The sequence below is a fragment of the Drosophila grimshawi genome, unplaced genomic scaffold (genome assembly GCF_018153295.1).
Source record: "Drosophila grimshawi isolate 15287-2541.00 unplaced genomic scaffold, ASM1815329v1 contig_1377, whole genome shotgun sequence".
NCBI classification, from domain to species: domain Eukaryota; kingdom Metazoa; phylum Arthropoda; class Insecta; order Diptera; family Drosophilidae; genus Drosophila; species Drosophila grimshawi.
This window is the reverse complement of record NW_025062900.1, coordinates 12,064,697-12,078,902: the sequence shown is the minus strand read 5'-3', so window position 1 is coordinate 12,078,902 and position 14,206 is coordinate 12,064,697. Positions and strand designations below refer to the sequence as shown.

The 14,206-nt window shown below is 40.2% G+C and overlaps 1 protein-coding gene across 1 annotated transcript; it reads left to right on the top strand.

Moving 5' to 3' along the window:
• The first annotated feature begins 285 nt into the window (after positions 1–285).
• LOC6561863 lies at positions 286–9,781 on the top strand. The gene is made up of 6 exons (XM_001988383.3): positions 286–518; positions 6,188–7,244; positions 7,820–8,192; positions 8,305–8,901; positions 8,972–9,297; positions 9,499–9,781. Exons 2-6 carry the CDS (start codon positions 6,426–6,428, stop codon positions 9,706–9,708), a joined length of 2,325 nt encoding a protein of 774 aa, XP_001988419.1. The 5' UTR covers positions 286–518; positions 6,188–6,425; the 3' UTR covers positions 9,709–9,781.
• The last annotated feature ends 4,425 nt before the right edge of the window (positions 9,782–14,206 follow it).

The following is a 14,206-nucleotide window of genomic DNA, read 5'->3' as shown; positions in this document are numbered from 1 at the left end:
AGAGGGAGAGGGAGAGACAGACAGCCAAAGCCAGTATCTGTTGAGTTACAATACCAGATTCCGTTGCAGGCTCAATCGAGTCGAGCGAAAAACGAAATCAAATTGAAACCGAAAGTCAAACTGAGCTGAACTCCAAAGCGGAGCCAAGTCTTCGTCGGCCAGCGCAAGTCTCTTCATGATGAAGAAAGAATAACAAATACAAATACCAAAAAAAAAAAATTAAATAAAATAAAAAAGAGAGATCAGAGTCGCTGCTGTCACAGTCGCCGTCGCCGTTGACGTTGACGTTGGCGTTGACGTCGCTGCTGGCTTCACTGTGCGCAGTCTGCGTTGGCTGCGCATGCTCAGTTTTTGGCGTCTTCAAGTCAATCGCCCAACTGGCAAAGGTTTCAGTCGTTATTTTGGCAGCCAAACGTGCGGAGCTTTTGGCCAAGAGACGCGCGTGCCGCAAAGCCAACAACAAATCAAAACAACAGCAACAACAACAACAACAACCTAATCGAGTCTAATTACAACAAGTGCGTAACATTCGTGTAGAAAATACAACTTGAAAACTATGCTTAAATGCTCAAAATAAGCCAAGTGATTTTTTCAAGTGCATAAATATTGACCAACTTAATATACAATAATACTACAAATTTAATATTGATCTTAGCTGCAAGTGCGAATACTTAAAGTACACAACTTGACTCTGGCTGTGGCTGTAGCTACAAAAATGTATCTTCAAGTGCGCTGCATATGTAACTGGCAACTTGTAGCTGGTTAGCGTGCAAGGTTCAAAATGCTCGGCAAACACTTGCCAAACTCAACACGCTTTGTTTTATACAAACTATGACTTTTGCAATTATCGCATAATAACTAAAAAATAACAAATTGTGGTCTACCAATGTGCAAGCGGCAATCGACAGCAAATAAGAAACTCAACAACAACATTTAAATAATAATAATAATAACGACTTACAAATATTTGAAGTTTGCGCTTTTAATTATATCGCAAAGTAAAAAGAATTGCAATAAATTTTGATTAACATATAACATGGCAACAAACATGACCAAAACCAGCAACCGACAGCAACAACAATAATTGCACCAGCAACAACGTCAACCAGTGAGCTCAAGTACCCGTCATAGTATTCATATTCGCAATCATTAATTTTCGGTCGGTCGAGCAACCGCAGAAGACCCAAGACCCAAAAAAAAATTAAAAATACAGATGAAAAACAAAAAGCAAAATCAAAGCGTGGAAAAGCGTCAAGTGTGAGGTTCTCGTGTGATCTGTGATCATTTTTATAATTATCATGAGCACTGTGTGAGACTGACTAGCTGCAAACAGGTATCTGCAAAAATGGAAAAAATAGAGTTAGCTGCATTAATTTCAGATCTATTTAAATGAATCTGACAGCCAGTCTGAGCAGCAGCCGGTGAACAACAACTAGACAACAAGTGCGAAAGACCATCAGTGTCAGTGATGTTGCAATTCTGATTGACACACAGCGACAATTTATAAATTAAATTTAACGATAATGAGCTGCAATTCGTCAGAAGATGCAAGTCCGTAAAGTTCTTGGACAAGTTGATTATTGTGTTGAGCTTAAGCTGCATTCGGTGTGCATCTTGCAGATAACCAAAGAGTGACTACATATATATATATATATATATATACTTTAAATCAAACGTGATGAGTGCTTAGCGTTAATCGAATTAAAGACATGAATACTAAAACACCTTTCATGTTCTGAAAATTAATCAACAAATTTAAAAAAATATTTATTACTATTAATTAAATAATTTTAATAATTGCATGTTGTCTCGATTGATGATTTTATGCTTAGAAATAAATGAATTAGCAAGTTTTATGATTGGCGTTTAAGCAATTAGTATTCAAGCTGAAGTGACCGCAATGTGATCACATTTGGGAAATACCTTCTGAGATTATTATTAATGAATAGTATCTTTGGGCTGGAATCTGCTGAGATTTTTGAACATGCCTCAACTAATTTTTTGGCATTTCATTGATTTATGAATTGAGTATTTTTTTTTTATTTTAATAATTTGAAGAAAAAAAACACATTAATTAAATTGCTTTTGCTTGATGACCTCTTTTCATGTGTCCAATAAAAAATATTTAAAATTTATTAAATACATCCACAAACTATATATATATATATATATTTATAAACTACTCTTTGCTTCTCCTTAGTTTTAGCCTCATTTGTATTCGATTCGAAGTTCATTTGACTGTTCATGGCATTATTCTGCTCAAGTGCATTCCTTATGATAGATTATTGAATAGGTATTGCATATTTGATTACTTCCAATGCAGTTCACCTCGTAGTCAGTCACAGTTTCACAGTTCACTCAATGATCGATCACACTTCACTCCAGTTTTAACTTGGCATACAACATATACACAACATAGAGTCGGCAACTCGCTTATGGGTCACTTTTCTCACCCCCAACATTAGTGCTACATCCTTGGCATACTCTTTCAATTATCGATTATTCACTGCCATGACGCATCGCAATTGTAGTTGCAACACACGCACACACACACACACATATATATATATATATAGATATATCTATACACTTGTAGAGTTACAGACAACTAGCAAATTACTTTACAAAATTGTAGCATGCACAAATATGACCATAGTCGTTTCGGCTGCCATAATCTACACAGAGTAATGCAACAAGCCGCACAATACACATGTATCTATATCCACCCGCTGTTGCAGCAGCTGCATTGCTCAGTTTCTATAGAGTTGACCAGAGTGGATGTCTCGAAGCTGTTGGCCACTTGCTAACTATAGCCGGCTGCTGGTTCACCTCGCACTCATCTTGGCCAGCAACTGAGCGATACTTTAACAAATAACATCGAAAAGCATAAACAATTTATTTAACAGAAATAAAAATGAAAAAACAAAAAAAAACATATTTTAAGCTGCAGTTTGCACAGCATCAGCTTTGACTTTATGTGCTGCTTCAGCTGTGCTTCTGGCGTAGATTAAAGCCACAAAATGACTTAACTTATAAGCAACTCAATGTCTGGCTGGCATTTGCAATTGTTGTTGTTGTTGTTGCCGATGCCGCAACAAGTTCGAGTAATCAATGCAATTTAGTCGCCAGCCATGTCAAGAATGTGGTGCATAGGTCGATTGCCAGTTAGCCAGTTAGGCAGTTACCCAGTATGCGAATCACGTCTCGTCCGATTCCGACTCTAATTTCAAGTCGAATCTGAGCTCCAGTGTCGAGTCTCCACTGTTTGTGTGTGTGGTGCAATAGATCGAGCATAGATTGAAGATTGCACTAACCACGTTTTCGTATTATGGCGCATTCAGGCGTTAACTCATTGCTCAAAGGTGTTCTAATGGTTGCCCCAATGAGCCTCCAATGGGCCATTGTATAACTCGCTAGCACAATCGCCTCAATTGTTAGATATTACAAAGTAGATATTACCTATGATTAAACACAGTTACAGTTACAAACTAGAGAGGTGAGAGGCGTTAAACAAGTTGCGATTGCCAATCACATAGAATTTGACGAGAAATACTTCAAACAGTTCAACAACCACTTTTGAAGTCTTCGACGAGTAGTTCGCCTAAACAGAATAGGTTAAAAAAAAAAAGTTTTCGCATCTTAACCAATTTTTCGATGCAATATTTCCTGTTACATTACATGAATTCTCATTACGATTATTGTATTTCAAATATTTTATAATTTAAGTAAGCTTTTTTTATATCTTTAGTTTTTTTCTTTCGATAAAACTTATTCGGTTTTTAATGTTGCTAATCATTTTTATTAGTGATCATTTTTTATTATAACAGAAATTCTGAACGTTTTATAAATTGCACAAGATCTTAAGTATCTCTGATATTTTATTCTTATAATTAATAATTAATATAATTGGCAATTTTTCTAAATTCCATTCTTATATTGAAATATTTCAATGAAAAAATAATTGATATATAATTGTAATCAATTGTAACCGCTTTCTGAACTCAAAAAGAATTCACTTTTTTGTCTTTGAGATTCATGAATTGCTCAAGATCTAAAGTTTCTTTAGAGGGATATAATAATGTATACATTACGCAGCAGAGCTAAATATCGTTTAGGTTTTGTAATTTTCTATATGGCAGCACATTTCCCAGATGACTTAACCGACTGGCCGCAAAACATTTTTGCCCCTTCGATCACGCGCATCACACACATTAGTTATGAAGCTTGGCTTATGGGGCAACTGCGGAACCTATTAACGGCATTGTAGTTCGAACCAAAAACAAAACAAAAAAACAACAAAAAAATACCAAGAAACACAGAAAACTTGGCTAGACGACGTAATTGCACTGGCTGCTGTAGTCAATGGACAACACCCATTTAGTGTGCCTCAAGGTGACCCTAAAGCAAGGTTCTTCAATGTGCTAAGCACAGCCGTCGTCAATTGCCACTATGACCTTTTGTATTTTGTACTTATATATTTAAAAGCCACAGCTGTTTTCCCGCCACACAAACTGGCCTTAGCAAATCTATAAGACACAAAATTATGATGCTGCAAGCGATGCTATTAATAAGATGCCAACAAATTTTGCACAGTGCACTGAGAATGGAAGGGGTGAGCTATGGGTGTGGAGGCGTCTGTGTGTGTGTGTGTGTGTCTGTGTATGTGTGGCAAAATGTGGTAGAGTGGAACAGAGCGGAGATTTTGAGAGTTATGCTGCAGCTCATTAAGCGAGCAACGAACGGGGCAAACAGCTGTTAAATTTGCTGTCTGTTTGCTGTTTGCTGCTTGTTGTTCGCCTTTGGGTTGTTTGTTGTTTGTGTGTGCCTCTGCCTTAACCAAGAGTTGCAACTAGCTTGTGGCACTTGAGCCGCACTTTGCAACGGCAGGGCAGACAGGCAACCAGTTAAAACCAGCCAACGGCTCAAAATGAAAACAAAAGTGAAAAGGTCAGCAGTCAGGCAGGGAGTCGAATCTAAAGAGGTGGCATGCAACAGAAAGGGAGAGGAAGAGGAAGACGCTGATGAAGTCTCAACACTCAGCGAAGTGTAGCCAGCCGCTAAGCGCAAATTTACTAGTGATTTACCAGCACTACCCTAACTGAAAGTATTACAACTCAACATACGAGATGCTTACTTTAAGTTGTAATTAAAGAAACCGAAAGTTGCATGAGAAAATTCAAGCTGTATAACTATTGATATTTGGCTATACAATAGCAAGTTCAGCTTGTAAGAAAACTGTAATTATATCTAAATGAAATAATTACTGAAAAAACTACCAAGAAAAGTATCATCTTTGACTTTCATAGATAGAACTTAGATTCTGAGAAAACCAGGCAAAGAAGTCAAAGTATATCAAAATTAAACTTAGAATATAACAAAGTAGAGATTCAATAAAATGTATTTATTTATATATATTCATATCATGCTCTTCGAATTCGTAAGTACAATTTTAGAGTCGAGTTCCAAGAAAGATATTAAAATAGAGATCAACTGAAATTTCATTAAGATTCTTAATATTTGGCTTCTTTGTAGTGAACTCATGCTTTGCATAACAATTTCGAAATCTTTTTCAGTTAGTGTATGCATAAACTTTTTATGGGTCTCAAGTGTTTTGTTTCTATTCATTATTGTCCGCTTCCCAGCCAACAAGTTGAGCTTGTCTTGGCCCAAAGGCAGCCTTTTGCCAGCATGGCTCAGACTCAGTCTCAGGTTGCGGTTCAGGTTGAGGCTCAACTTGACTCGTTGGGTTACCCAATGTGCGCGTACTTGTTGAAGCCATTCGCGTTTTTATCTTTCTAAACTATTGAGCAATAGGTTTGGGGCATCTGGGGGCCAAGAAAAATATGCGATTATCTATTACAGTTGCAGTTGCTAGGATGGTAAAACAAAATCAAAAATTGCAGCAATTTGAAGAAGCTAAATGTGGTTTTTGTGGTTGTTGTTGTTGTTGCTGATGCTGGTGATTTCTTGACTTTAATGGTCTGCGTAAATTAGGCAAATGAAAAATGCGCGTAATTGAAGAAGCAGCAGCCTCAAAGTGTATTCGACTCAAGGCGAGTCGAGCGACAACTTTCAAATGGAAATGAATTATTGCGCCGCACTTTCATTTTGTTGCATATTTGCAATTCGATTTGCTTTCCCAAAAAAAAAAAAAAGGCAAACAACAAAAGATAAACACTCTTTGCAGGAGACGAACTGAACAACATTGGAAATCTATCTAACTGAAGCTCTAGCGAAAATTTGGATTTGGAACTGCCTGTGATCGCTCTGACATTAGCAAATGGCAAAAGCGTCGATGCGACGACTGCTTTGAGAGACAATAGCAATTACCGCCGGCAGCAAACATTGCTTATGTAATCTCTGTGTTGTCTGACAATTGACATTTGGGGCTGACTGTAGCAAAAAAAAGTGAGACACGCCAGCAGATGGACGGACACATTCCGCTTGAAGATGCCGCCGAGACATCAACATCAACTGGTCCGGGACTGCGACGTCAGCCCACCAAATACCCGCATGGCCTAAACATAACGGTACAAACTCTGGATGACGCCAAGGCTGATGACTATTCGCGTGCCTCCACACTGCGTAGCAGCAAAAGCAACACCAGCAGTGACGTCGAATCCTGCTGGGCAGATACCCAGAAATACCGCATCGGTGTATTGGGCAGTCCCGAGACTCTGGCCGAGCTTCAGGTGCGCCGCTACAAATATCCCCTGACGGCCAACTATTATTTGAACCGGGCTGGGAAACAACAGCAACAACAACAGGAGAAGCCAACGCCCACACTTATGTTGTTGGGCTATGCGAGGCGCGCTTGTCGCTGGAAATATCTACGATGGCCCATCATCTTTGTGGCCAGTGTGCTGCTCTTCTTTGGCCTGATCACCTATTGCCTGTGGTTGCACGATGTCAGCGTGACTCGAGCGCGTTTCCTGCAACGTCGCTACGAGGCCAGCTCCACCACCGAGTGCGAGGGGCTGGAGGAGACTACAACAGAGTTACCGACAACGAGCACTGATCATAGGAATATCATACAGGAATCCACGCGACTCAAAGCAATCGATATGAACAGGGAGCATACCACAGCCTTGTCGGTGACTAATGGCGCAGATTCTTTGGAGGGGGACGATGATTATGATGACATCTTGCTGCCGGCGGACAGTATACGCTTCACATCTGGCCATCAGAACAGCTTCGGAGTGCCCATCGAACATGACAAGCGCATGCTAGAGATGCTCAAGGATGTAAGTATTAGAAGATCTTTGGCAATTTCAAATTAACAATATTCATTTACTGCTTAACCTATAACTAATTGTAGTATTTATAAAATCTTGCTTGATGCAATTTTCCAAAAGTAAAGATATACAACAAATGTAGTATGGTAATATTTATGGTAATTAGAAATACAAGTTAAAAAAGACGCTCTTAAGAATGTACAACTTTTAGCCTCCTCTAGAAAGCAAATAAGTTTGTATTCTTTAATTAAATTTAGCTTATCTAACAAGCCATCATATTCTATATAAGATGTGTAAGCCGTGTAAAAAACATAATGAAACAAACAAGCATTGTGCGAATATTTCTGCATATTGTGTAATTTTTAAAATACAAAATAAATCTATGGGAAAACATTTATAGCAAGCATCGATAGCTTTGGGAGTCAAATAACACAATGAACTAAATTACCAAACTTTTCAGTATAACTTGACTGTTAATGGCTTAAAATATATCCGTAGTCTTGTGCATCTTTAGCGATCTTAAACCTCATTAGACTACCCTCTACCAATCTAAATTTCCTCACTTCTCACTCCCCCATACACAGCTATTGCCCAAGCCACAATCAACACCACCGGCGAATGTGCATCTATTAACGCGTGTGTCTCCGACTCTGCCGCCACCGTCGGGGGTCAGTGGCAGACCCACTGAGGCGATGACAACGACGCCGTCGAGCAGCAGTGCCAGCGGTTGCATCTCAACGGCATTGCCCATGTGTCGTGGTGTGCTGGACTATGATCTGACCTACAACAACAAGGAGAATGGAGCGCCACGGGATGCCGCCTCTATGGAGGCCTACGAGCAACTCATCAATGCCAACTGTTCATCGCGGGCCGTGGAGTTTGTGTGCGCCTCCCTGGAACCCGAGTGTCGTCCCTCGCACATTGGCCAGCTGCCGCCATGCAGGCGCATCTGTAAAGGTAAGCGATAAAGAGAGAGAGAGAGAGAGAGAGAGAGAGGAGAGAGAGAGAGAGAGAGAGAGGGAGATGCAGATGGGGAGGGTGGATAATTAATCAAAAATGACCGCTTTAGCTATACTGGAGGCCTGTTCGGTTGTCATTGCCAACTCGGATCAGCTGAGTGAACTGTTCGACTGCAGCCAGTATCCCGATGTGCATGAGACGCACAAGTGCGAGGATCCGACACGTAGACGCGACTACTGTTATGACAATGAGTTCCAGTGTCATGATGGTAGCTGCATTCCCCAGCAGTGGCAGTGCGACAATATCAAGGATTGTGCCGGCGGCGAGGATGAGGATGAACAGTGTCTGGTTTGTGAGCACGAAGAGTTTCGCTGTCGCTCCAATGAGAAGTGCATTGCGGAGAATCTGCGCTGTGATCTCAACTATGACTGCTTCGATGCCAGCGATGAGGAGGATTGCGATGATTATGGTTCCGGGGATACGGCACCCTTCGATGAGGCCGAGCTAAACGCCTTTCCGCGCATCTTCTCCTATGCCAGTTTCCTCTCACCCAACGAGACAAACGAGAAGCTCTACACATACATCACAGCCACCACGGATGAGGAGGCGGGCACCGAGACCAAGTTTCAGATACATCAAGTGGCAGCGCCAGAGCGGTTAGTAAATTCTAGCTCAGAGGAGCCATTGGGTGGACCCAAGGGTTTTGGTAAGATGAGAATAGATGAGAATATTCTGAAATCCCTTTTCATATCTGAACTCCTGACGTTTTGCCTTAGTGAACTTTCGCGACAGCAAGGAGATCATGATGACCAGCGACTCGGAGAACAAGTTTAAGTATTCCTCACAGCGCACCAATCGCACAGCCAGCAAATTTAGCGTTCCCACAGCCACTGTGCCCACAAGAAGTGCCAGTGCGATACCCACAGCGGCACTGGCTCAACAACGCGAATGGGAACGCATTACAATGACCACCAGCAGCCCCACTTCCAGCACTACGGCCAGCACAATGGCCACGCCCACCGCAGCGCCAGGTCGCTGTCTGCCCCACGAGTTGCGCTGTGTGAGTGGTAAATGCATCACAGTTAATCAATTGTGCGACAAGGTAAGCAGAAGATCGCAAGTTCTATCTGTGCATAACTTGCAATTTATGTCAATTAAATCCAATTCTTATCGATCAGTTATGTTTTCCACTCAACTTTACTATTAACACAAAGATTAGTTTTAGTTTAGCTCAATATTATACTTTGCATAGCTCAATGCTAAAGGAATCCCATCTCTCTTCCATCTTTCATTTCGTTTGTAGCAAGTGGATTGTCCTGATGCCGCCGATGAGATCATGTGCGTCTATCGTGAGCGACCCAGTGCGCGTGTAGTAACCACAACAACAACAACAATGAGAACCACACCCACAACAACAACAACAATAGCGCCTACAACAACACCAACAACAACAACAACAACGAGACGTTCTGTCAGAACAAATCCCAATCGAAGTCGAAAGCCCAAATCCTAGAATCTTGGATCATAGCTGAATGTACATTTTATGAATTTTTATACATACTTATATAATTATTATTATTATTTATATAAATATCTGTCTTATCTTTTCCCTCTATATATATATATCTATCAAAACGCGCGCTCGCTATATGTATGATATATGATTATATATATATTTGTTAGATCCTAAGTTGTTAGTAGATTGTTTGACTAATTTTATGTACAACCAACGGCAAAACCGCATGTGGTCTGTGTGTGTATTTTAGCAATAATAAAGTTAAGATTGTAGATAATCCAATTTCAAGCAAAGGGTATGTTGACAATGATGGACAATGGATAAGTCAACCACATCGACCATGTCTAAGATCACCTTGTCAGGCGCATATGTTTCGACCATTGTCAATTTTTAACTACTTAAACAATAATCCACAGTAGACCTCGAGGGTTTGCACTCAATGTCTTTACGCTCCTTACATTAAAATGCCATACAATAGAAATTTGAATTTCAAATGAAATCGCCAACAAAAAGCAACAAGACAATTAATCTCTGGACAACATTACAATTTTACGACGACCTTCAAGCTGAAAGGCGTTCCCAGTTTCAATCCACGCACAGAAAGTCATTCAAAAAACATTTTGCCCAATTCAATTAACGGGCCCATTGTTATCGATACCAAGTCAGCAGCCACACATTATCTTTATGAGCATGGCTGATTGCTTTCAATGCATTAGTGGCACAAACACACACACACACACACACACACAATGACATTCACCCACGCACACAAAATCACACACACACACACACACCAACAAAGGCAAATACTAGAAATGTAACATTATAGCCACTCAGCCGTCTGCGGCATATGACAAAAGTGCAACACGGAAGACAACGCAGTCAAGTGACAACAGAGACAAGTGACAGTGGAGACAAGAGACAAGAGACAACACGGAGACAACCACAACAGCAACAGCAGCTACGACAATAACAACAACAACAACAACAACAGCAACAACAACAACTTTTGAGCCAAAGCACTTGTCAAATCCGCAAACGCCAAGCAGATTAAATTGCAGTCCAGCTCCAGCTGCCAAGTTTCAAGTGCTCCAAAAAGTGCTCCGTCACGAATTAAAGTAACCCGATCTGAACACGTCCTTTTCTAAAGTACAAAATCCTTATAGAGCCGAGCTTCTAAAGCGATTTAATGGATTAAAGTTGTCCAGATTTGAGATATATAGCTGACTTGATAACTTCGAGCTATCTCGGCTAGAGAATTCTAAGTTTTAATCGAGCCAGAATCGTGCAATCGAACTTTAAATGTAGCTTTAATCTAGAAATCAAACCATGATAGAAATGCTCTGGTTTTTTTCAAAATAGGGTCACATTTAAGAAAAAGTTTTGATGACATTTTGGGATCATAATTTTATCAATAATTTCGAGCTATCATATTTTTGTTTGTACATCTCGTGTTGAGTACTACTTAATCATGTTACAAAGCGGGACATGTGCCCAAGTGCTCAAAAGCCCAAAGTTTCAAGTCCCTGCAATACTCCAAATCCACACAACTCACTGGACATTAACAAGTCTGCAACTCTGCAACAAATGCAGTTTAATTTTTCGCACAAGGGCTGTTCTGAAAACAAAAAACAGTAACACGAGCCCAAACAAAACCCAAGCACAAAAAACCCGAACGCTACCACAGAAGTTAAATGCATTTTGATTTCACCCTGTAGCAAAAACAGGGAAAAAATCTGACGAAACGACCTTTTTTTGTTGGACGACTGCCAATTGCTGCATTCTGATTGATTGCCATCAGAGAAATCCGCTTTGGTAGAACGGCAAATGCGATTTGATTGCAGTTGTTGTCCCCCTGCACAATGACAATAACTATTAATATATGTTTTCAGCAATCCCTAATCCTGCGAAACAACTCTTATGCGCAATTGCATCATCAGGTTCAGCCCCAGTTTCCAGCAAAAAAAAAAAGAAGTTGCAACGAAAAATGGGACAAAAAAAATGAGCGTATTTTTTGCCTCTTTCAGTAATTTTGGGTTATCGCCGGGCATTTGATACGTCCGATTCGTCGCCCATTTTTGACAGCTGTCGCTCGTCTACATTTTCACCTTAATTAAGTGATATTAATCGTTGCGTCAAAAATCTGAGACCTACATACAACAGCAAAAATATATGTACATTTCAGCACTTACTAAAAAGGGGCGCTGAAATATAGCTCCCAGCATTTTTCGGGCGGTCGAGCGTTGTGCGTTGGGCGTTGACCTTAACCCAACCCAACCAGCTAAAGGGAAAAGCAACAATTTGTGGGCATTAAAAGCTTTTACAATCTCACTTGCCTTCTCACATCTTGGGCAGCAGCCAGTCTGAGTGTTTGGGCACACGCATAATTTTCATTTAGTGCCCCATTTGTGTACCCTTTTTTTCTTGTTTTTTTGGCTGCTGTGTGACCCTCTTACCAATATTGTTAATGGAGCCGATTGTAATGGCCCATTTGGGCCTGGGCCCTGCCCTCTTTGGCCCCTCTGTTTTATATCCATATGCGAGCATATGAAGGTGTGCTTATCTATGCCTCGCCAGACCATCAATATAATGGCTAGTGGGAACTTGGAGCAGAGGGCTTATATGATTTGCCATTTCTTAGCAAAAATATTGTAATATAAATTTGAAGATTTAATGGGTTGATTAAAAGGGCATACGCCTTTAAGATACCAGGCAAGGGGTCGGCTGCATTTTTGAGTAGTATCAGCAGATACTTGAAAGTACTTTAATAATTTAATCAGTTTAACTAAAACAACTTCTTAATAGAAGTTCAACCTTAAAAGAAGTGAACTACACACACGTATTAAGCTTTGAGTCTTCAGCTAAATCTAATCAATTTAGAATTGAGTTAAACGGATTAAATACTTTTAAAAAAAAGAGCTTTAAAGATCTGTTAATCTGATTCAACTTGATAAAATATATATAAGCACTAGCCTTGAGCAATAAAGCCAAGAATAAAGCACACTCAATGAACACGAATGAATATAATTAATGAGCGGATCTAAAGGTCTAGGTCTTCAATCAATTCTAACTTTAGAATCTATAACGTACTCTTGTCTAAGCTTGGCCTTGTGGCTGAGCTTTCAATCTTCAACCTCTTAAGAACAAGTTTTGTCAAGCTTTGAAGATCTATTCAGCTAGCTAAGAAAAAACTTCAGCTGGATATATCTTGAAAGACTAAGAACCCGTTCCTTACCTAGGTTCTACCCCTGGGCTGCTGACCTATTACACATGCGTATCCTGTGAGGCGACACTTCCCTTGACTGGGTGCTAGCTTAGGACCTATTGGCATGTCCCGTCGTGTGCTATAAATGTACACCCATAATTATGAGCTCATCATATCGTGCGCATAGTTACGCTTGATCGTTTTTAAATTGCAAGCGGCGCACTTCCGCCCAAGGAACCAGTACAGGAGTAACTGAAGCCGACCCAATGTGGATTTAATGGGTGATGGCTATGTCGGCACTTCAAGAAGTTGACATAATTATGCCAGCAGCAAGACACCCTCAGGACGGACGTTTATCGTTGATAGAGCCTGTAGCCCCTTGTCTAAGGAGTTCACGAAGTCATTGTCTTGGTTAAAGGACAACCCTTAAGGTCTGCAGCTTGCACCCCTTTTTGTTTCTTTTTTTGTGTTTTTTTTGGGCCACTTGGGGTGCCGATAATGATGATTCTAATGCAATAACATTCCAGTTGCGACAGTTGCTGTTACAGTTACAGCTGTAAGGAAATGGGTGTGTCATGCCACTGAGATTTGCATACTCCAATAGATGTCGAAAATACCACTTAAGTACAGTTTGGGCATTCGAGCAAACCGAATCACAAAAATCATTAGGTGCATTTTCCAATTGATTTCACGCGCTAACCACAAGAAAAAATCAACACACACACAAAAATAAAACAAAATACAAAGAAAACAAAAATCAATAACCAGCTAAAGGCAACAAATAAACCAAGAAGAGGCAACCGCAACACGAGCCAAACTCGCAACAGCAAAGAGAAAAAGAGAGATTGCAAAGACCAAAGCAGACCATGGCAGACCCTAACAGAGCAGACGAGAGCCCATCACCAGAGCCAGGGACGGACCTGGCCAGACAATTGTTTCATTGTGACCAGCTTGTCACGTAGGGAATGGAAAGGCAGTTGGTTGCGTTTTTCTGTTGTGTCTCCTGTCGCATTGTTGCAAAATTGATGAGGCGCAATAGAATTGGTATGCCTCTGCCTCAATCGAAGCCCTGCCGATGCCTTTGGCGTTGATGCCACAGCAACCATCCCCAGACTGATTGCCAAACGTCAGCTAGAGCAGTAGCTACTGACAAAAAAAAAAATGAATACCATAATAATATATATTTGGAATACCGCATATTTAATGCTCTTTCATATATATTTATCTAATTTCAGAATCTATAAAATATACTTCAAAAAATTAAGTTTTTAAATATTTTTTCTCTTTTTT

Coding starts and splice junctions, on each gene's coding strand:
- LOC6561863 (XM_001988383.3), top strand. CDS start 6,426: ATGGACGGACACATTCCGCTTGAAGATGCCGCCGAGACATCAACATCA. Junction 7,245..7,819: donor TGCTAGAGATGCTCAAGGAT/GTAAGTATTAGA, acceptor CCCCATACACAG/CTATTGCCCAAGCCACAATC. Junction 9,298..9,498: donor TTAATCAATTGTGCGACAAG/GTAAGCAGAAGA, acceptor TTTCGTTTGTAG/CAAGTGGATTGTCCTGATGC.